Source organism: Acipenser ruthenus, chromosome 44, assembly GCF_902713425.1.
Source record: "Acipenser ruthenus chromosome 44, fAciRut3.2 maternal haplotype, whole genome shotgun sequence".
NCBI classification, from domain to species: domain Eukaryota; kingdom Metazoa; phylum Chordata; class Actinopteri; order Acipenseriformes; family Acipenseridae; genus Acipenser; species Acipenser ruthenus.
In genome coordinates this window covers 8747501-8768156 of record NC_081232.1, presented here as the reverse complement: position 1 = coordinate 8768156, position 20656 = coordinate 8747501, and the positions used below count along the sequence as shown (strand labels likewise).

Genomic DNA, 20656 nt, shown 5'->3' with positions numbered 1-20656 from the left:
ACTTATAAGATGGTTGATGTTTTCGTCACAAAGTTGTTTCAAATCATTCTTTTCTACTCTAACCTGCTGGAATGAAATCGACGACGGTTGCTATGTGATGTAATCGCTCGCGCTCAGAGTCTCAAGGCATCTGCGCCTTTGACGTTTAAAAAAAAACCAACTGTCCTGCTGAACCTCGTCTTCTTTAATATCAGCATCACAAGGGTATCCATGGATTATAAAAAATAACAGACGGACCTCTTCAGTGAGTCACAGGAAAACAATTCCATCTCGGGTTTCTGTGACAGTTTATAAACTTCGCTCTCGTAGTTTATGACATCACAGAAACCCTAGATGGAATTATTTTCCTGTAACTCACTGAAGCCCATCTATTATTCTATATATATATATATATATATATATATATATATATATATAGCTTTTTTAATGTCTAAAATGTAAATTTAATTCGTAATACTGAAATTTGACGTTAAACCACAGTGATGAATACATTAACAGCTGAAGTAATCACACAGACACACGTCAACAAAATACCTACGCATCTCAAAGAATTGCAAAATTCAGCAAGGGGTAAAATTCGGCAAGAGGCGTCAGAACTCGTCTGTGTGTGAAAGGGTTATTTGTGGAATGACAATTTGGAGTTTGTTATAAACCAGCGGCATGCTTTACAAATACTTGCGTTGAATATTTTGTATAATTTACTTTAAGAATAAGGACGATGTTGACAAAGCGCAGCACGCTATCCCGTTGTAAACTGGCCCAATTACTGCCTGTTTTTTCTCATTCATAAGAACATAAGAAAGTTTACAAACGAGAGGAGACCCCATTCAGCCCATCTTGCTCGTTTGGTTGTTAGTAGCTTATTGATCCCAGAATCTCATCAAGCAGCTTCTTGAAGGATCCCAGGGTGTCAGCTTCAACAACATTACTGGGGAGCTGGTTCCAGACCCTCACAATTCTCTGTGTAAAAAAGTGCCTCCTACTTTCTGTTCTGAATGCCCCTTTATCTAATCTCCACTTGTGACCCCTGGTCCTTGTTTCTTTTTTCAGGTCGAAAAAGTCCCCTGGGTCGACATTGTCTATACCTTTTAGGATTTTGAATGCTTGAATCAGATCACCGCGTAGTCTTCTTTGTTCAAGACTGAATAGATTCAATTCTTTTAGCCTGTCTGCATACAACATGCCTTTTAAACCCGGGATAATTCTGGTTGCTCTTCTTTGCACTCTTTCTAGAGCAGCAATATCCTTTTTGTAACGAGGTGACCAGAACTGAACACAATATTCTAGGTGAGGTCTTACTAATGCATTGTAAAGTTTTAACATTACTTCCCTTGATTTAAATTCAACACTTCTCACAATATATCCAAGCATCTTGTTGGCCTTTTTTTATAGCTTCCCCACATTGTCTAGATGAAGACATTTCTGAGTCAACATAAACTCCTAGGTCTTTTTCATAGATTCCTTCTTCAATTTCAGTATCTCCCATATGATATTTATAATGCACATTTTTACTGCCTGCGTTATGAGATATGCTATTTGAGACACAGAATTTTTCTGTTCTTCCTATGTTATTTATAACTTTATAACTATATATTTATTCCTTGATGAAACAAAACAACAACTTGATAACGTTTAGATAACCTACACTAGTTTCATTAAACAGAAACACCAAAACACATTGATGGTAATATTTTGAACAAAATGACTTGAATCTGAAATTAAGTGATAGGCCTATCAAGTTATTTCTGACACACCTCTCTGTTTATGTATTTGTTTATTTATTTAATTATGTATGTATTGATTTCCTCGCCCAGTTGCTGAAGGCAGCCCCGCGGGTCTCACGCTGTCCGTCCCGGTTTCCCCGGTCGAGGCGCGGCTCCACACCGACGCGCTCCTGCCGTGTTCTTTCACGGGCGGGTCGCCGGACGTCGCCGTGGAGACAGACAGCCTGCGAGTCACCTGGAGACTCAACCGCACTGTTGTGGCTGCGTTCGACGGCGCCGGTAACACCTCTGAGCCGGGGCTCTGGGCCTCGCTGAGCGAAGACGAGCTGAGGCGGGGCAATGCGTCTCTCCTGCTGGGAAACGTGACTCTGGCAGACCAGGGCTTGTACGTGTGTGAAGTGAAATACAACGATATTGGAGGGAACGGCACCGTTAGACTGAGCCTGAAAGGTAAATAACTCCATAACACTGTTATCAAAATACTGTTATTATTATTATTATTATTATTATTATTATTATTATTATTATTATTATTATTATTATTATTATTATTATTAGTTGTTGTTGTTATGAGAAAACATAAAAACTACACAAATCTATCAAAACCTTTCACAACTAATTTTAACTAATAAAGAGTCCGCGGTGTTTGAGAATGTAGTTAACAATGGATTTCACATTCAAATGTTATTAAAATCTCTTGCGCAGTTTTAATGAGACGGCTATTCAGCCAGGGACAGTCTGTTTTATCCGGCAACAGACTCCCCATCCCAGTGGTACAGCTTTCCTCAAAAAAGGAGAACACAAGGACTTGTGAGATGTCTTGCTCGCTCATTCAAAATATTTCGCATATTTGTAAAGAGGAGACGGTTACCTGTTCAGGTATTTAGTAAGGAGAAAACATGGGCAATACAATCCCCTAACACTAGGGGGTGCCATTTAAATGCACCGCCCTCTACCGTTTTATATTAGTTTTTGCTCACAAGAGCAACTTCCCGACGTTTCAGTGGGCGTGTTAAGTAAGTGAGCCGCTCAGAAAGCACACTGAGCAGATTTAAATGACTTTACGCTCTGCTACACGAGAGCGCTGAGCGACTTTTAAAAATGCCGAATAATAATGATTTGCTTGTTTGTGTTTCTGAGGTGATGGTTGATGAAATGGCCCCGTGTGAAGTTACTGCCCCCTGCTGTACCTCGCTGAGTTTGGACTGAACCTCATATCTGGCTGTGTTTAATACCTGGAATACCAACGTTAATAATGATAATTATGAATAATATTAATACTACAAGCCTAATAATAATAATACATTAATAACTATAAAACAGCTCTACATTTTAAAAAAATTAAATTAAATGATACAAATTCGAAAACAACAATTTTTTGCCATCTTATTTAGCCAATTTAATACATAACTTCATAAGTCGAAACCAGTTCATCATTCTTGACAAACGTGTTTGTCAACCCTGCCTGTCATCTCCACTTGTTTCCTGCAGGTGTCCATTGCGTCCGCTCACTCTGATCACTGATGAGAAATGCTCAGGAGCGGCTCTGAGTGGCTCAGCGGGAGCGGAACTGAGCGAGTCCTGTAGTTGATTCTTTTACTGAGCAGCTCTGAGCCACGCACTTACTTAACGCACCCAGTTATAGGCTTTGGATGTCATGCCAACTACACTTATTCATTTCTATTTAAATCTATTAATGTGACTGTGATGTCATTCACCACACACTGGGCGTGTTAAGTAAGCAGAGTTATGTAAATCAATGAGGAAACCTGTGGTACAAAAACGATTGTAGTAATAAGTTATTATTATTACTATTATTATTATTAATAAGGCTAATACTTTTTTTTCCTTCAAAAACAAAATTATAATAATTCACTTCACTATATATCATTATAATATTAGGAGTACATAAGATCATAAGAAAGTTTGCAAGCGAGAGGAGGCCCCATTCGGCCCATCTTGCTCGTTTGGTTGTTAGTAGCTTATTGATCCCAGAATCTCATCAAGCAGCTTCTTGAAGGATCCCAGGGTGTCAGCTTCAACAACATTACTGGGGAGTTGGTTCCAGACCCTCACAATTCTCTGTGTAAAAAAGTGCCTCCTATTTTCTGTTCTGAATGCCCCTTTATCTAATCTCCATTTGTGACCCCAGGTCCTTGTTTCATTGTGAACATAAATAAACAAACTTGTTTAAAAAGCCTTTTCTACTTTAAAATAAAACTCTAAAACTAGTAAGAAAAAAACATTGTCTTCTACTTGTCTAGCCTAAGTCCTGTTTTCCTGGGGGTTTTTGTTTTGTTTTATAAACAAGTAAAAAAAAAAAAAAAACACTTTTTTGTGTACTATCCCGACACACCAGCGCAGTAACTTTAATGACAACATGGCGCCTGTGTCGTCGATTTAGATCACGTGAAAGGGATTGACCAATCACCTGCGGCGATTCGCAGATTAAGAAAGATCAAAGGTTGGCCAAACTCTCTCAATATCCGGCTCTGCAGATTAGCACGCACCAGCCCCCTCTAGTGTACATCCCGTGTAACTGCAGCTTTTATTCTTTATCAATACCCCAGCCTCTCCAATCGTGTCCATCAAATCTCGTCTGGTCTCGATGGGTAATGACAGCGCGCTCCTCTGCTCCGCTACTGGTTTCTACCCAGCGGGGATCACCTTCTCCTGGTTCCGGGAGTCCATCCGAGTGGCGTCTCCCAGTACGGGACCAGTTCAGCAGAGCTCCGAGGACGGCACTTTCAGTTCCACCAGTACGTACCAGTTCATTCCAACCAGTCAGGACCAGAACGCCACCTTCAGCTGTGTGGTGAATCAGAACGCAACGGAGCCAGCGATCAGAGAGGACTTCACCCTGAGAATCAGAAGTGAGTGTGAAAACTACCAGGGATGGGAATCAGACTCCTATTGCACAGCAGCGTCACCCATTCCAGGTTTTACTACCAGCTTGATCAGCCCCCAGTGTGTCTAGGTAACAAGCTAGGGTGTGTCTGATTATTAAACTCCTAGTGAAACCAGTGAATGGATCTGCAACGGGAGTCTGATTCCCAGCCCTGTGATGAGAACCAGCATTATTATTGCAGGGATGGGAATCAGACTCCTATTGCACAGCAGTGTCTCCCATTCCAGGTTTTACTACCAGCTTGATTTCTAAACTAATAGAATTCTCCAGTCAAACCCCTGTCCCTGTCTCTTATGGGACAAGACTACTGCCTGTCTCCTTGCTAAACTAATGGAAGTAAATCTGAAAGTTGAATACTAAATACCATCTCCCCGCCCCCCCCCCCAGAGCAGCCGGTGGTCCGAGTATCCCCCCTCACTCTGGTTCAAGACAGACCCCAGACTCTGCGCTGCGAGATTGATGGATATTACCCAGAAGACATTGCGGTGAGCTGGGTGATCGGAGGGGAGGAGTTTGGTGTGGAGGGGGCGGCGCCTAACCCCGACGGGACGTTCCGCAGGTTCGAGTATCGCACCCTGACCCCCTCCGAGCGGGACAGGGGGGCGGCCGTGACCTGCAGGGTCAGACAAGAGGGGTTTGAGCAAGCGGTGAGCCAGGAGATTCACATCAAGCTGCAAGGTGAGGAGGACTGACCCTGGACCCCTGACCCCTGACCCCGACCCTAGCTCTAACCCCAATCATAACCCCAATCCTAACCCCTGCAAAACAAGCCTGCAAAAAAAATCAATATATCAACCCCAAATCTAATTCTCTCTCTCTCTCTCTCTCTCTCTCTCTCTCTCTCTCTCTCTCTCTCTCTCTCTCTCTCTCCCTCTCTCTCAGACGACACTAACCTGCCTGTAGCTGCAAAGGCGGCAGTGGCAGTGATGGGAATATCTCTCATGCTGGCCTCCCTGCTGGGTCTTGGCATCTGGTGGAGCAACAGAGACAGTGAGCAGATGAGTTTCCACAGTAACAGCACAGCACAGTGTAATAAAACACAGTGAAAGCATGGTAAAGCACAGAGAGGTGTGGTAAAGCAGAGGGAAGCATTGTAAAGCACAGAGAGGTGTGGTAAAGCATAGGGAAGCATTGTAAAGCACAGAGAGGTCTGGTAAAGCATAGGGAAGCATAGTAAAGCACAGAAAGGTCTGGTAAAGCATAGGGAAGCATTGTAAAGCACAGAGAGGTCTGGTAAAGCATAGGGAAGCATAGTAAAGCACAGAAAGGTCTGGTAAAGCATAGGGAAGCATTGTAAAGCACAGAGAGGTCTGGTAAAGCATAGGGAAGCATTGTAAAGCACAGAGAGGTCTGGTAAAGCATAGGGAAGCATAGTAAAGCACAGAGAGGTCTGGTAAAGCATAGGGAAGCATTGTAAAGCACAGAGAGGTGTGGTAAAGCATAGGGAAGCATTGTAAAGCACAGAGAGGTCTGGTAAAGCATAGGGAAGCATTGTAAAGCACAGAGAGGTCTGGTAAAGCATAGGGAAGCATTGTAAAGCACACATTTTTGCATCATCAACAACTGCTGCTGCTGCTGCAGAGTCACTTCCAATAGGAGCTCGTTTGTTTGACGTCTCATCAGAAGGACGGAGCACAAGGAGGTGAAGTGACTTGCTCAGGGTCACACATACACACACTCACACACACACACACACACACACACACACACACACACACACACAGGGAGTCAGAGACCCCCTTTCTCTAATGCTTCCCTTTCTTGTTCTTTCGCAGAGAGGAACAAGGGGCTGACAGTGTCGGGGGTGATCCAGCCAGCGAGGGTTGTGGTCGGGAGGAAAGCCATGCTCTCCTGTTCAGTGGAGGGGAGGCATCTCCAAAACGTCAGGGTCGAGTGGTCTGTCAACGGCAAGACGATCTGGGACAGCCCGCTCTCCCTGCCACCCCCCTCGCGGTCCCAGGACCACCAGCTCACCCCCCTGCTCACCACCGCCACCCCCAGGGCCACTAAACCCCGGGAGTACAAAATCAAAACTCAGGGCCCTTTCCAGGTGAAATCGGGCAAGGAGTCAGTGCTTTTCTCTCACCTCAGCTTCGTGCCGAATCTCACTGACCACAAGGGGGCGGTGTTCAGGTGCCAGGTGTCTTACTGGGGGAAGGAGAAAGTCATTGAGAAAAGTTCGGGCAGGCTTTTGTTGTTAGGTAAGTGATACATTATTTATTTATTTATTTATTTATATTTTATAATTAAAACCACGTTTTTTGTTGCTCCATTTTTTCTTTTGTGTATGTTATTATTTATTTATTTCTTAGCAGACGCCCTTATCCAGGGCGACTTACAATTGTTACAAGAGATCACATTATTTTTACATACAATTACCCATTTATACAGTTGGGTTTTTACTGGAGCAATCTAGGTAAAGTACCTTGCTCAAGGGTACAGCAGCAGCGTCCCCCACCTGGGATTGAACCCACGACCCTCCGGTCAAGAGTCCAGAGCCCAAACCGCTACTCCACACTGCTGCCCAATGTCCTTGGGATGTAAATCACTATAGAAATGTGAATATTATTATTATTATTATTATTTATTTGACAGATGCCTTTATCCCAGGCGACTCACGCAGGTGTCACAGGGCAGCACAGGGTTACAATGCAAGATTCATATTTAAACACAGTGTAGTTTACAGCCAGTGCAAATAATAACACTACTAGAATACAATATGAGCTAGGATGCTGTGTATAATAATAACACTACTAGAATCCAATATGAACTAGGATGCTATGTATAATAATAACACTACTAGAATACAATATGAACTAGGATGCTCTGTATAATAATAACACTACTAGAATCCAATATGAACTAGGATGCTGTGTATAATAATAACACTACTAGAATCCAATATGAACTAGGATGCTCTGTATAATAATAACACTACTAGAATCCAATATGAACTAGGATGCTATGTATAATAATAACACTACTAGAATCCAATATGAACTAGGATGCTCTGTATAATAATAACACTACTAGAATCCAATATGAACTAGGATGCTGTGTATAATAATAACACTACTAGAATCCAATATGAACTAGGATGCTCTGTATAATAATAACACTACTAGAATCCAATATGAACTAGGATGCTGTGTATAATAATAACACTACTAGAATCCAATATGAACTAGGATGCTGTGTATAATAATAACACTACTAGAATCCAATATGAACTAGGATGCTGTGTATAATAATAACACTACTAGAATCCAATATGAACTAGGATGCTGTGTATAATAATAACACTACTAGAATCCAATATGAACTAGGATGCTGTGTATAATAATAACACTACTAGAATTCAATATGAACTAGGATGCAGCAAGTTAGGATCACAGTGAGTTAGATCTACAGTGACAGATTAGCAGTGCAATAGTGCAAGGATAGCGCATAATTATACACTGAAGACACTGAGAGACTTCTAGTGGAAACGTTTGCCATTGAATTTACACTGAAGACGCTGAGAAAGACTTCAAGTGGACAGTTTAGTTAATAAACTAATAAGAGAATGGATTTTAAAGATGGTCAGCGCTCCTTTAAAGGGAGGGGCCAGTGATCATGTTAATAAAGCTACTAAGAGGTGAGAGAATGGATTTTAAAGATGGTCAGCGCTCCTTTAAAGGGAGGGGCCAGTGATCATGTTAATAAAGCTAATAAGAGGTGAGAGAATGGATTTTAAAGATGGTCAGCGCTCCTTTAAAGGGAGGGGTGAGTGATCACATTAATAAAGCTAATAAGAGGTGAGAGAATGGATTTTAAAGATGGTCAGCGCTCCTTTAAAGGGAGGGGTCAGTGATCATGTTAATAAAGCTAATAAGAGGTGAGAGAATGGATTTTAAAGATGGTTTTATAGCAATACTTTCAAGATCTATATCCTTTGAAGTGTGTCTGTTCTGTTCGTTTCAGCTGAACCCACAGTCTCGGAGATCAGAGACCTCTCTGCTGTCAGTAACCCCGAGATTCTGCTGTCTGTCGAAGCCCGGCATTTCCACCCCAAAAACATTGTGTTCCGCTGGTCGTGCGGGGAGCAGGACGATCTAATCCCTGCCCCGGCCAGCACAGAGGTCTCCCCCAGCCAGGAGGACGAGGGTTACTACAACGCAGGGAGCGTGTGTCGAATACAGAGGGGCAGGTTGGGAGACCCAGGGTTCAGAGTGCGTGTGATCATAGATCACCTGTCTTTGAAGGAGCCAATGAGGAGGGAGGTGACATCACAGACACCGGGTAAGAGGGAGGGAGGAATGGGGAGAGAGAGAGAGGAGGGAGGGGGGGAGAGAGAGGAGGGAGGTGACGTCACAGACACCGGGTAAGAGAGAGGGGGAGAGACAGAGGAGGGAGAGAGGAGGGCAGAGAGCGAGGAGGGAGAGAGAGCGAGGAGGGAGGTGACGTCACAGACACCGGGTAAGAGGGAGGGAGGGAGGGAGGGGGAGAGAGAGAGGAGGGAGGTGACGTCACAGACACCGGGTAAGAGGGAGGGAGGGAGGGAGGGGGAGAGAGAGAGGAGGGAGGTGACGTCACAGACACAGGGTAAGAGAGAGAGGGAGAGACAGAGGAGGGAGAGAGGAGGGCAGAGAGCGAGGAGGGAGAGAGAGGAGGGAGAGAGACCGTCATCTTTGACGCTACCCTGTCCCTTGCTGATCATATCTCGGCCACTACACGCACCTGCCAATTCCACCTATTTAACATCCGCAAAATACGCCCCTCCGTCTCTTTCTCTGTCACTAATCTCCTGGTTCATGCTCTCATCCTCACCCGCCTCGATTACTGCAACTCCCTCCTCCTTGGCCTTCCCTCTTACGCCTTCACACCACTACAGCAAATTCAAAACGCCTCTGCCCGCATCATTTTCAACCTCCCCCGCTCCTCTCATACCTCCCCTCTTCTCCTTCAGCTACACTGGCTCCCTGTTTACTATCGCCGCTTATTTAAATTCCTTACTCTAGTCTATAAATCCCTCCACGGTCTCGCCCCACCCTACCTGGCTGCACTTATCTCTTACTATGCTCCCTCCCATCCCTTACGCTCTCAAACTCTCATTGGAATAAACTCCCACTCCATATAAAACAGTCCCCGACACTACGCAGTTTTCGCTCCTCCCTTAAAACACATCTTTTCACCCTAGCCTATCCCTCTGCGTGCCCTAGCCCCTAACCCCCAGGTCAGGACCCTGCTTGCTTGCCCAACCCTGCCCTAGCCTCTGTTCTCACAGTAGCACCACTCTCTACTTCCTCACCCTTGCCCAATAAACGTACCTTCTTCCTTCAGCCATTTCTCTTGATTGTACCGTTTAGCTTAATAATTGTAAAGCGCCTTGGTCAAAGGCGCTATATAAATATAAATAAATAAATAAATAAATGTGTGTGATCGTAGATCACCTGTCTGTGAAGGAGAGAGGAGGGGGGGAGATAGAGGAGAGGGGGGAGACAGACAGACAGAGAGAGAGAGAGAGAGAGAGACAGACGGGCAGACACAAGGTTTGAATCTGTGTCTTGTTTGATTCTGTGTCTTGGTTTGATCTTGTCCTGTTTGATTCTGTGTCTTGGTTTGATCTTGTCCTGTTTGATTCTGTGTCTTGTTTGATTCTGTGTCTTGGTTTGATCTTGTCCTGTTTGATTCTGTGTCTTGGTTTGATCTTGTCTTGGTTTGATCTTGTCCTGTTTGATTCTGTGTCTTGGTTTGATCTTGTCCTGTTTGAATTTGTGTCTTGTTTGTTTAGGGATTGGCGGGCGCCCGTTCATGTCTGAGATAGCCGCCCCAAGAGTGCAGCTGGGCCAGGCATTCACTCTCAGTGTCAGGGTGTCTGGGTTCGACCCCCCAGACCTCACTGTGAGCTGGCTGCGGAGAGGCAGGGAGCCCCCTGGGGAGGAGAGAGAGCTGGGGGACGGGCTGCTCACCTGGGGGCCCTTCGAGGACGAGACAAGCAGGTAGAGACACCGGGGCCCGTTACAGTTACTGATGCTGCATGTTCAATTCTGATGCTGCATGTTCAATTCTGATGCTGCATGTTCAATTCTGATGCTGTGTTCAGTTCTGATGCTGTGTTCAGTTCTGATGCTGTGTGTTCAATTCTGATGCTATGTGTTCAATTCTGATGCTGTGTGTTCAATTCTGATGCTTTCTTGTTGTTCTGATGCTCTCTTATTCAATTCTGATGCTCTCTTGTCCAGTTCTGATGCTCTCTTGTTCATTTCTGATGCTGTGTGTCCAATTCTGATGCTCTCTTGTTGTTCTGATGCTGTCTTGTTGTTCTGATGCTCTCTTGTTCAGTTCTGATGCTCTCTTGTTCAGTTCTGATGCTCTCTTTCATTTCTGATGCTGTGTGTCCAATTCTGATGCTCTCTTGTTGTTCTGATGCTCTCTTGTTCAGTTCTGATGCTCTCTTGTTCAGTTCTGATGCTCTCTTGTTGTTCTGATGCTCTCTTGTTGTTCTGATGCTCTCTTGTTCAGTTCTGATGCTCTCTTGTTCAGTTCTGATGCTCTCTTGTTCTGATGCTCTCTTGTTCAGTTCTGATGCTCTCTTGTTGTTCTGATGCTCTCTTGTTGTTCTGATGCTCTCTTGTTGTTCTGATGCTCTCTTGTTCGGTTCTGATGCTCTCTTGTTGTTCTGATGCTCTCTTGTTCAGTTCTGATGCTCTCTTGTTGTTCTGATGCTCTCTTGTTGTTCTGATGCTCTCTTGTTGTTCTGATGCTCTCTTGTTCAGTTCTGATGCTCTCTTGTTGTTCTGATGCTCTCTTGTTCAGTTCTGATGCTCTCTTGTTGTTCTGATGCTCTCTTGTTGTTCTGATGCTCTCTTGTTGTTCTGATGCTCTCTTGTTCAGTTCTGATGCTCTCTTGTTCTGATGCTCTCTTGTTCAGTTCTGATGCTCTCTTGTTGTTCTGATGCTCTCTTGTTCAGTTCTGATGCTCTCTTGTTGTTCTGATGCTCTCTTGTTCAGTTCTGATGCTCTCTTGTTGTTCTGATGCTCTCTTGTTCAGTTCTGATGCTCTCTTGTTGTTCTGATGCTCTCTTGTTCAGTTCTGATGCTCTCTTGTTCAGTTCTGATGCTCTCTTGTTCAGTTCTGATGCTCTCTTGTTCTGATGCTCTCTTGTTCAGTTCTGATGCTCTCTTGTTGTTCTGATGCTCTCTTGTTCAGTTCTGATGCTCTCTTGTTGTTCTGATGCTCTCTTGTTCAGTTCTGATGCTCTCTTGTTGTTCTGATGCTCTCTTGTTCAGTTCTGATGCTCTCTTGTTGTTCTGATGCTCTCTTGTTCAGTTCTGATGCTCTCTTGTTCAGTTCTGATGCTCTCTTGTTCAGTTTCGATGCTCTCTTGTTGGATTGCAATGGCAGGTTTCACTTGGAGAGCCAGGTGTCATTCACCCCACACTCTATAGCCGATGTAGAGGATTACAGTTTTGTGTGCCGTGTCTCACATCCGAACCTGAGCGAGCCCATTGAGAGGTGCGTTGGACCCCTGAGCATCACAGGTTAGCTGAACACACCCCCGTCCCGTCCCGTCACTATGCACTACCCTTTCTCATTCTGCACTGTTCTGTGCATGCATAACCCTAACCCCAAATCAAAACCCTAACCTGAACCCTAACCCAGTGTTCTGTGTCTGCGGTAAAGCATAGGGAAGCATTGTAAAGCACAGAGAGGTCTGGTAAAGCATAGGGAAGCATTGTAAAGCACAGAGAGGTCTGGTAAAGCATAGGGAAGCATTGTAAAGCACAGAGAGGTCTGGTAAAGCATAGGGAAGCATTGTAAAGCACAGAGAGGTCTGGTAAAGCATAGGGAAGCATTGTAAAGCACAGAGAGGTCTGGTAAAGCATAGGGAAGCATTGTAAAGCACAGAGAGGTATGGTAAAGCATAGGGAAGCATTGTAAAGCACAGAGAGGTCTGGTAAAGCATAGGGAAGCATTGTAAAGCAGAGAGAGGTCTGGTAAAGCATAGGGAAGCATTGCAAAGCACAGAGAGGTGTGGTAAAGCATAGGGAAGCATTGTAAAGCACAGAGAGGTGTGGTAAAACATATTACTGTGGGAAATAAAGTTTCCCACAGTAAAAGCATAGTAAAGTGTAATAAAGCACAGAGAAAGCGTGGTAAAGCATAGTATTATGCTTCACTATAATATGTATAGTATATACATAGTATAACTGTTGTATATTATGATAAACATGGGAAAAGCATGTGGGAGGGAGGGAGGAGGGGGGGTACATACATTTTTAAATATTTTTTTTTAACATTTTTTTAAATTGTATTTATTTATATCTTTTTTTTTTTTTTTATTTCAGCTGCCCCTGTGATCTCTGAGATCCGGAAGTCTGGAGAAGAAGGTGAAGGAGGGCGGGAGCAAATCTTTACTCTGCTTCTTGAGAAGTGCTACCCCAGACAGGGCTGCGTTACCTGGGCTCTGCCAGCAGGGGGAGGCCTGGAGAGTCTGCCCTCGGAACTGCAGACTGGCAGCTGCCATGACGACGGAACCTACACCCTCATCAGCTCCTGCAGGGTCCCGGAGGAGAGGGGGAGGAGCCAGGAGGGGCTGAGAGCTCAGATCAAACACCCTGCACTGGGGAGAGCGCAGTATAGAGACTGGAGAGGTGAGAGGGAGGGGTAGGATTGGGGAGGGAGGGATTGGGGAGGGAGGGAGGTGGGGTAGGATTGGGGAGGGAGGGAGGTGGGGTAGGAATGGGGAGGGAGGGAGGAGAGGGACTGAGGAGGGAGAGAGGAGAGGGGAGAGGGACTGAGGAGGGAGAGAGGAGAGGGACTGAGGAGGGAGAGAGGAGAGGGGAGAGGGACTGAGGAGGGAGAGAGGAGAGGGACTGAGGAGGGAGAGAGGAGAGGAGAGGGGAGAGGGACTGAGGAGGGAGAGAGGAGAGGGGAGAGGGACTGAGGAGGGAGAGAGGAGAGGGACTGAGGAGGGAGAGAGGAGAGGAGAGGGGAGAGGGACTGAGGAGGGAGAGAGGAGAGGGACTGAGGAGGGAGAGAGGAGAGGGGAGAGGGACTGAGGAGGGAGAGAGGAGAGGGGAGAGGGACTGAGGAGGGAGAGAGGAGAGGGACTGAGGAGGGAGAGAGGAGAGGGGAGAGGGACTGAGGAGGGAGAGAGGAGAGGGGAGAGGGACTGAGGAGGGAGAGAGGAGAGGGGAGAGGGACTGAGGAGGGAGAGAGGAGAGAGGAGAGGGACTGAGGAGGGAGAGAGGAGAGAGGAGAGGGACTGAGGAGGGAGAGAGGAGAGGGACTGAGGAGGGAGAGAGGAGAGGGGAGAGGGACTGAGGAGGGAGAGAGGAGAGGGACTGAGGAGGGAGAGAGGAGAGGAGAGGGGAGAGGGACTGAGGAGGGAGAGAGGAGAGGGACTGAGGAGGGAGAGAGGAGAGGAGAGGGGAGAGGGACTGAGGAGGGAGAGAGGAGAGGGACTGAGGAGGGAGATGATGGAGATGGCAGAGAGAAAAAGAGAGGAGAGGGACTAAAGGAGAGGGAGATGAGAGAGAGAGGATAGAGAGAGGGGAGAGAAAGACAGAGGGAGGGAGAGGAGAGGAGAGGGAGAGAGTTGATTTTGGGAGGGGGGCGGGGGGGTAGGGGAGAGGAGTGCCTGAACCACACTAAAACATTTGATTTCCTCTCTATATTTAAAACTTCGAGCAAATCTGTACGGATCTAAACACGATTCCCATGATGGAGAGGAAAACAGGAAACCTTGAATTCTTTACAAACCTGCATATTTTTATATTTTCTGTTTTTCAGCCTCCTGTTGATTGAATCACTCCGAGACAGAAGAAACAGCTTTCTCATTTTTTTGTAAATTATTATCCTCAACAGTTTTGTACATTTTATCAGAGTCTGTCTGTATTGTATATATACCCCATAGCACTCGTCAGGGTGTAAGTGTGTGCTACATATTGTATTGTCATGGCAGGGGTTCCCAATTTTCTGTCCACCCCATTTTTTTTGTCTTATGAATCAGTATCACGCTACCTCAGGTATTATTGAGCCCTTGATAACAGATCAATGGTCCTGTATTTTCAGCATGTTAACTGAATCATTACAAACATAATATATGAATTATTACACTGCTGTTCCATTTGTTTGTGTATTATTTATGATTTGATTAAAGTATGATTTTAAAAAAAATGGTCAATGCTGAGTCAGTTTCTTCTAGTTTCAATAACACTGATGAAGGCACTAGAGCCCAAACGCTGGTCTGCTTGACTCAGTTTAGTTTCAATAACGCTGATGAAGGCACTAGAGCCCAAACGCTGGTCTGCTTGACTCAGTTTAGTTTCAATAACGCTGATGAAGGCACTAGAGCCCAAACGCTGGTCTGCTTGACTCAGTTTAGTTTCAATAACGCTGATGAAGGCACTAGAGCCCCCAAACGCTGGTCTGCTTGACTCAGTTTAGTTTCAGTAACGCTGATGAAGGCACTAGAGCCCCAAACGCTGGTCTGCTTGACTCAGTTTAGTTTCAGTAACGCTGATGAAGGCACTAGAGCCCCCAAACGCTGGTCTGCTTGACTCAGTTTAGTTTCAGTAACGCTGATGAAGGCACTAGAGCCCAAATGCTGGTCTGCTTGACTCAGTTTAGTTTCAGTAACGCTGATGAAGGCACTAGAGCCCCAAACGCTGGTCTGCTTGACTCAGTTTAGTTTCAATAACGCTGATGAAGGCACTAGAGCCCAAACGCTGGTCTGCTTGACTCAGTTTAGTTTCAATAACGCTGATGAAGGCACTAGAGCCCAAACGCTGGTCTGCTTGACTCAGTTTAGTTTCAGTAACGCTGATGAAGGCACTAGAGCCCAAACGCTGGTCTGTTTGACTCAGTTTAGTTTCAATAACACTGATGAAGGCACTAGAGTCCAAACGCTGGTCTGCTTGACTCAGTTTAGTTTCAGTAACGCTGATGAAGGCACTAGAGCCCAAACGCTGGTCTGCTTGACTCAGTTTAGTTTCAATAACGCTGATGAAGGCACTAGAGCCCAAACGCTGGTCTGCTGGACTCAGTTTAGTTTCAATAACGCTGATGAAGGCACTAGAGCCCAAACGCTGGTCTGCTTGACTCAGTTTAGTTTCAGTAACGCTGATGAAGGCACTAGAGCCCAAACGCTGGTCTGCTTGACTCAGTTTAGTTTCAATAACACTGATGAAGGCACTAGAGCCCAAACGCTGGTCTGCTTGACTCAGTTTAGTTTCAATAACACTGATGAAGGCACTGGAGCCCAAACGCTGGTCTGCTTGACTCAGTTCAGTTTCAATAACACTGATGAAGGCACTAGAGCCCAAACGCTGGTCTGCTTGACTCAGTTTAGTTTCAATAACACTGATGAAGGCACTAGAGCCCAAACGCTGGTCTGCTTGACTCAGTTTAGTTTCAATAACGCTGATGAAGGCACTGGAGCCCAAACGCTGGTCTGCTTGACTCAGTTTAGTTTCAATAACGCTGATGAAGGCACTAGAGCCCCCAAACGCTGGTCTGCTTGACTCAGTTTAGTTTCAATAACGCTGATGAAGGCACTAGAGCCCAAACGCTGGTCTGCTTGACTCAGTTTAGTTTCAATAACACTGATGAAGGCACTAGAGCCCAAACGCTGGTCTGCTTGACTCAGTTTAGTTTCAATAACACTGATGAAGGCACTAGAGCCCAAACGCTGGTCTGCTTGACTCAGTTTAGTTTCAATAACACTGATGAAGGCACTGGAGCCCAAACGCTGGTCTGCTTGACTCAGTTCAGTTTCAATAACACTGATGAAGGCACTAGAGCCCAAACGCTGGTCTGCTTGACTCAGTTTAGTTTCAATAACACTGATGAAGGCACTAGAGCCCAAACGCTGGTCTGCTTGACTCAGTTTAGTTTCAATAACGCTGATGAAGGCACTGGAGCCCAAACGCTGGTCTGCTTGACTCAGTTTAGTTTCAATAACGCTGATGAAGGCACTAGAGCCCCAAACGCTGGTCTGCTTGACTCAGTTTAGTTTCAGTAACGCTGATGAAGGCACTGGAGCCCAAACGCTGGTCTGCTTGACTCAGTTTAGTTTCAATAACGCTGATAAAGGCACTAGAGCCCAAACGCTGGTCTGCTTGACTCGGTTTAGTTTCAATAACGCTGATGAAGGCACTAGAGCCCAAACGCTGGTCTGCTTGACTCAGTTTAGTTTCAATAACGCTGATGAAGGCACTAGAGCCCAAACGCTGGTCTGCTTGACGCAGTTTAGTTTCAATAACGCTGATGAAGGCACTAGAGCCCAAACGCTGGTCTGCTTGACTCAGTTTAGTTTCAATAACGCTGATGAAGGCACTAGAGCCCAAACGCTGGTCTGCTTGACTCAGTTTAGTTTCAAGTAACACTGATGAAGGCACTAGAGCCCAAACGCTGGTCTGCTTGACTCAGTTTAGTTTCAGTAACGCTGATGAAGGCACTGGAGCCCAAACGCTGGTCTGCTTGACTCAGTTTAGTTTCAAAAACGAGCGCTGCGCTGTGGGAGGTGTAGTGCACACCTGCTCGCGGTGGCTTGTGGGGGTTGTAGTTTTTTTTTTTTTAAACCGGTGTTTGGGTGTGGAAGTGATCGGCGTCGTGTACGCGCTGGCACTGCCAGTAAACTACAGTAGTGTCGGTGACGCGCACGGCCGAGCATTGCTGTGTTTGTTGCTAGCAAAGGCGGCCTCCACTCAACCGTGTACTGGTAGCAGAATATTTTTCGGCGTTTAGTTTGTCATATTTGTTATTTGTCAGAATTTTTTTTTTTTTTTTTTTTTTTTGTAAGAAAAAGAAAAGCTACGATTCATGGCCGACTCGTCTAACCGCGGCGTAGCGGGATCAGGAGCCGCGGGCTCGGGTTCCACAGCAGCCGGGGCGGTGGGCGGAGGAGCCGCGGCGGCGGCGGCTCCGGCTCCTCCCGCAGCTTCCAAGCTGGAGTCCGTGAAAGGGCAGAATTTCGACGTCGGGCCCCGTTACGTCGATCTACTTTACATCGGGGAGGGGGCCTACGGAATGGTCTGGTAAGTAAATAATGTTTTTTTTTTGTTTTTTGTTTTTTTTCCAGTGTTACGTTACAATGTATTTATTTCTTTTTATATTTAACACCAAAACAGCAAAATAAAACGCGTAAATACAAAGTCACGCTTTTGTTAAAAACGGACAAACACTGCACGGTTGTGGAAAATTGTTATAAAAATAATAATAATGATGATGATGATAATATTTCTTTGCAGAGATAGCAACGAGCTGAATATTTGAGTCATTTACGAAAATGAATCAAAAATATAAAGGGAGCAAAAATATTAATTAAATATACTGTATATATATATATATATATATATATATATATATATATATATAATGATAAGTTCATTATTTGGATGGGGTACCATATATAAAAAGTTGTACCGCTAAGAGAAATAATTTAAATAACTATACGCTGTTTATTTTTCAACGGTACTGTTCATAAACTGAACGGCGACCAGGAGAGCCATTTATTATTTAATAATATATGTTATTAAACTGCAATGGCGTTTTTATTCTAGAAGGAAATAATAGTTTTGTGAGTACGGGTACAGAAACTGGGGACGGTCGCCTGTTAAAAATGTAATAATAACACTAGCGATATTTAAACTACTCGTGCTGAAATGATCTGACATTTTTTTTGTAGAGCCTCGCGATTGGTTTAAAAAAACAAATGTTGCTAGCATTAAATCTCTTTAAAACATGCCTTAATTGTTTGTAATACGTTATATAACTTATATCCGCATTTAAAATTAATTTAACGTTTTATATTAAGTAGGTGGGGTGGGGTGGGGGGGAGGGTAATCTGATGGAGTGAGAGAGAAAGAGAGGAGGAGGATTCATTTGTAATCTGTGTGCTGCATTTGGAGTATATTCACGTCAGTTTGTAATATCCAGTTTAATATATTCTTAAACACCTACCTCCATGGCTGCTACACCCACATGAAAATAAATGCAGTATTGTGATATTAGCGAATGGAGAGAACCTTATAATCAGATTATTGTTATCGTCCATTCAGGGATGGGAATCAGACTCCTATTGCACAGCAGTGTCGTCCATTCCAGGTTTTACTACCAGCTTGATCAGCCCCCAGTGTGTCTAGGTAACAAGCTCAGGTGTGTCTGATTATTAAACTCCCAGTGAAACCAGGACTGGATCACACTGCTGTGCAACGGGAGTCTGATTTCTATCCCTGGCTGGGCACTGAATAGCCTTCCTCGATCCATTCATTATTATTATTATTATTATTATTATTATTATTATTTACTTCTTAGCAGACACCCTTATCCAGGGCGACTTACAATTGTTACAAGATATCACATTATTTTTACATACAATTCCCCATTTATACAGTTGGGTTTTTTACTGGAGCAATCTAGATAAAGTACCTTGCTCAAGGGTACAGCAGCAGTGTCCCCCACCTGGGATTGAACCCACAACCCTCCGGTCAAGAGTCCAGAGCCCTAACCACTACTCCACACTGCTGCCCTGTATCAAATCATGTGACTGCAGGGCTGGGAATCAGACTCCTGTTGCACAGCAGTGTCACCCATTCCTGGTTTCACTGGGAGTTTAATAATCAGACACACCTGAGCTTGTTACCCAGACACACTGGGGGCTGATCAAGCTGGTAGTAAAACCTGGAATGGACGACACTGCTGTGCAATAGGAGTCTGATTCCCATCCCTGTGCTCATCGTGTGTGTCTGTCTCTCTCTCTCTCTCTCTCTCTCTCTGTGTGTGTGTGTGTGTGTGTGTGTGTGTGTGTGTATTCTGGTTTGTTCCACAGCTCTGCCCATGACAATGTGAACAAGGTCCGGGTAGCCATTAAGAAGATCAGCCCCTTTGAGCACCAGACGTACTGCCAGCGCACCCTGCGAGAGATCAAGATCCTGCTGCGCTTCCGACATGAGAACATCATCGGGATCAACGACATCCTGAGAGCCAGGCAGCTGGACAACATGAGGGACGTGTATCCTTACAGGGGGCAAGCTGATACCTGAACCCTAACAATACCCCTACCCGCGATCCCTACCCCTAACCACGATCCCTACCCCTACCCGCGATCCCTACCCCTAACCACGATCCCTACCCCTACCATAACCACGATCCCTACCCCTAACCACGATCCCTACCCCTACCCTAACCACGATCCCTACCCCTACCCTAACCACGATCCCTACCCCTACCCTAACCACGATCCCTACCCCTACCCTAACCACGATCCCTACCCCTACCCTAACCACGATCCCTACCCTAACCCTAACCACGATCCCGATCCCTACCCTAACCACGATCCCTACCCTAACCACGATCCCTACCCCTGCCCTAACCACGATCCCTACCCCTACCCTAACCACGATCCCTACCCTAACCACGATCCCTACCCCTACCCTAACCACAATCCCTACCCCTACCCTACCCACGATCCCTACCCCTACCATAACCACGATCCCTACCCTAACCATGATCCATACCCCTACCCTAACCACAATCCCTACCCTACCCCTAACCACGAACCCTAACTACGATCCCTACCCTAACCCTAACCATGACCCCTACCCGAACCCTAACCCCTACCCCTAAATCTAACCCCTAACACTAACTCTAACCCTACCCCTACCTATTTTTTATACATGTAACATGAAATACTACTATTATGGCTTCCGGTAGACTTCTATCTAATTTTTTTTTTTTGCAATATCAATGGTGATGAAAAACTCTTGCTTGTAGCTGTAGACTTACTGTGTTTTCAAAACGACTTCCAGCTATTTTTAATATTTGCTTTATTATTATTTGGTCATTTAGCAGACGCTTTTATCCAAAGCGTATTACAGAGACTAGGGGGGGTGAACTCTTGCATCATCAACAACTGCTGCTGCTGCAGAGTCACTTCCAATAGGAGCTTGTTTGTTTTACGTCTCACCCAAAGGACGGAGCACAAGGAGGTGAAGTGACTTGCTCAGGGTCACACACACACACAGCGAGTCTGTG

General features: G+C 45.2%; 2 protein-coding genes across 5 annotated transcripts in view; both read left to right on the top strand.

The window, feature by feature from the left end:
- The first annotated feature begins 1772 nt into the window (after positions 1 to 1772).
- On the top strand, positions 1773 to 14797 carry si:ch211-180a12.2 (uncharacterized). Of its 4 annotated transcripts, none has more exons than XM_059012290.1 (11): positions 1782 to 2174; positions 4295 to 4597; positions 5020 to 5310; positions 5515 to 5622; positions 6408 to 6833; positions 8596 to 8894; positions 9072 to 9090; positions 10406 to 10613; positions 12020 to 12156; positions 12964 to 13269; positions 14411 to 14797. In XM_059012290.1, exons 2-11 carry the CDS (start codon positions 4333 to 4335, stop codon positions 14419 to 14421), a joined length of 2070 nt encoding a protein of 689 aa, XP_058868273.1. In that variant the 5' UTR covers positions 1782 to 2174; positions 4295 to 4332; the 3' UTR covers positions 14422 to 14797. The 4 variants fall into 4 exon arrangements, with proteins under 4 accessions (XP_058868274.1, XP_058868273.1, XP_058868271.1 ...); XM_059012288.1 differs by lacking the exon at positions 9072 to 9090 and adding an exon at positions 8977 to 8995; XM_059012291.1 differs by lacking the exons at positions 9072 to 9090; positions 14411 to 14797 and adding an exon at positions 8977 to 8995 and having other exon boundaries at positions 1773 to 2174; positions 12020 to 12130; positions 12964 to 13098.
- A 2420-nt stretch (positions 14798 to 17217) lies between these two features.
- Positions 17218 to 20656, top strand: part of LOC117398786 (mitogen-activated protein kinase 1-like) — a 22519-nt gene continuing 19080 nt past the window's right edge. Inside the window, exons 1-2 of the mRNA XM_059012323.1 lie at positions 17218 to 17658; positions 19452 to 19634. Coding sequence (XP_058868306.1) covers positions 17444 to 17658; positions 19452 to 19634 — 398 coding nt within the window. The 5' untranslated portion in view covers positions 17218 to 17443. The remainder of the gene's footprint in view (positions 17659 to 19451; positions 19635 to 20656) is intronic.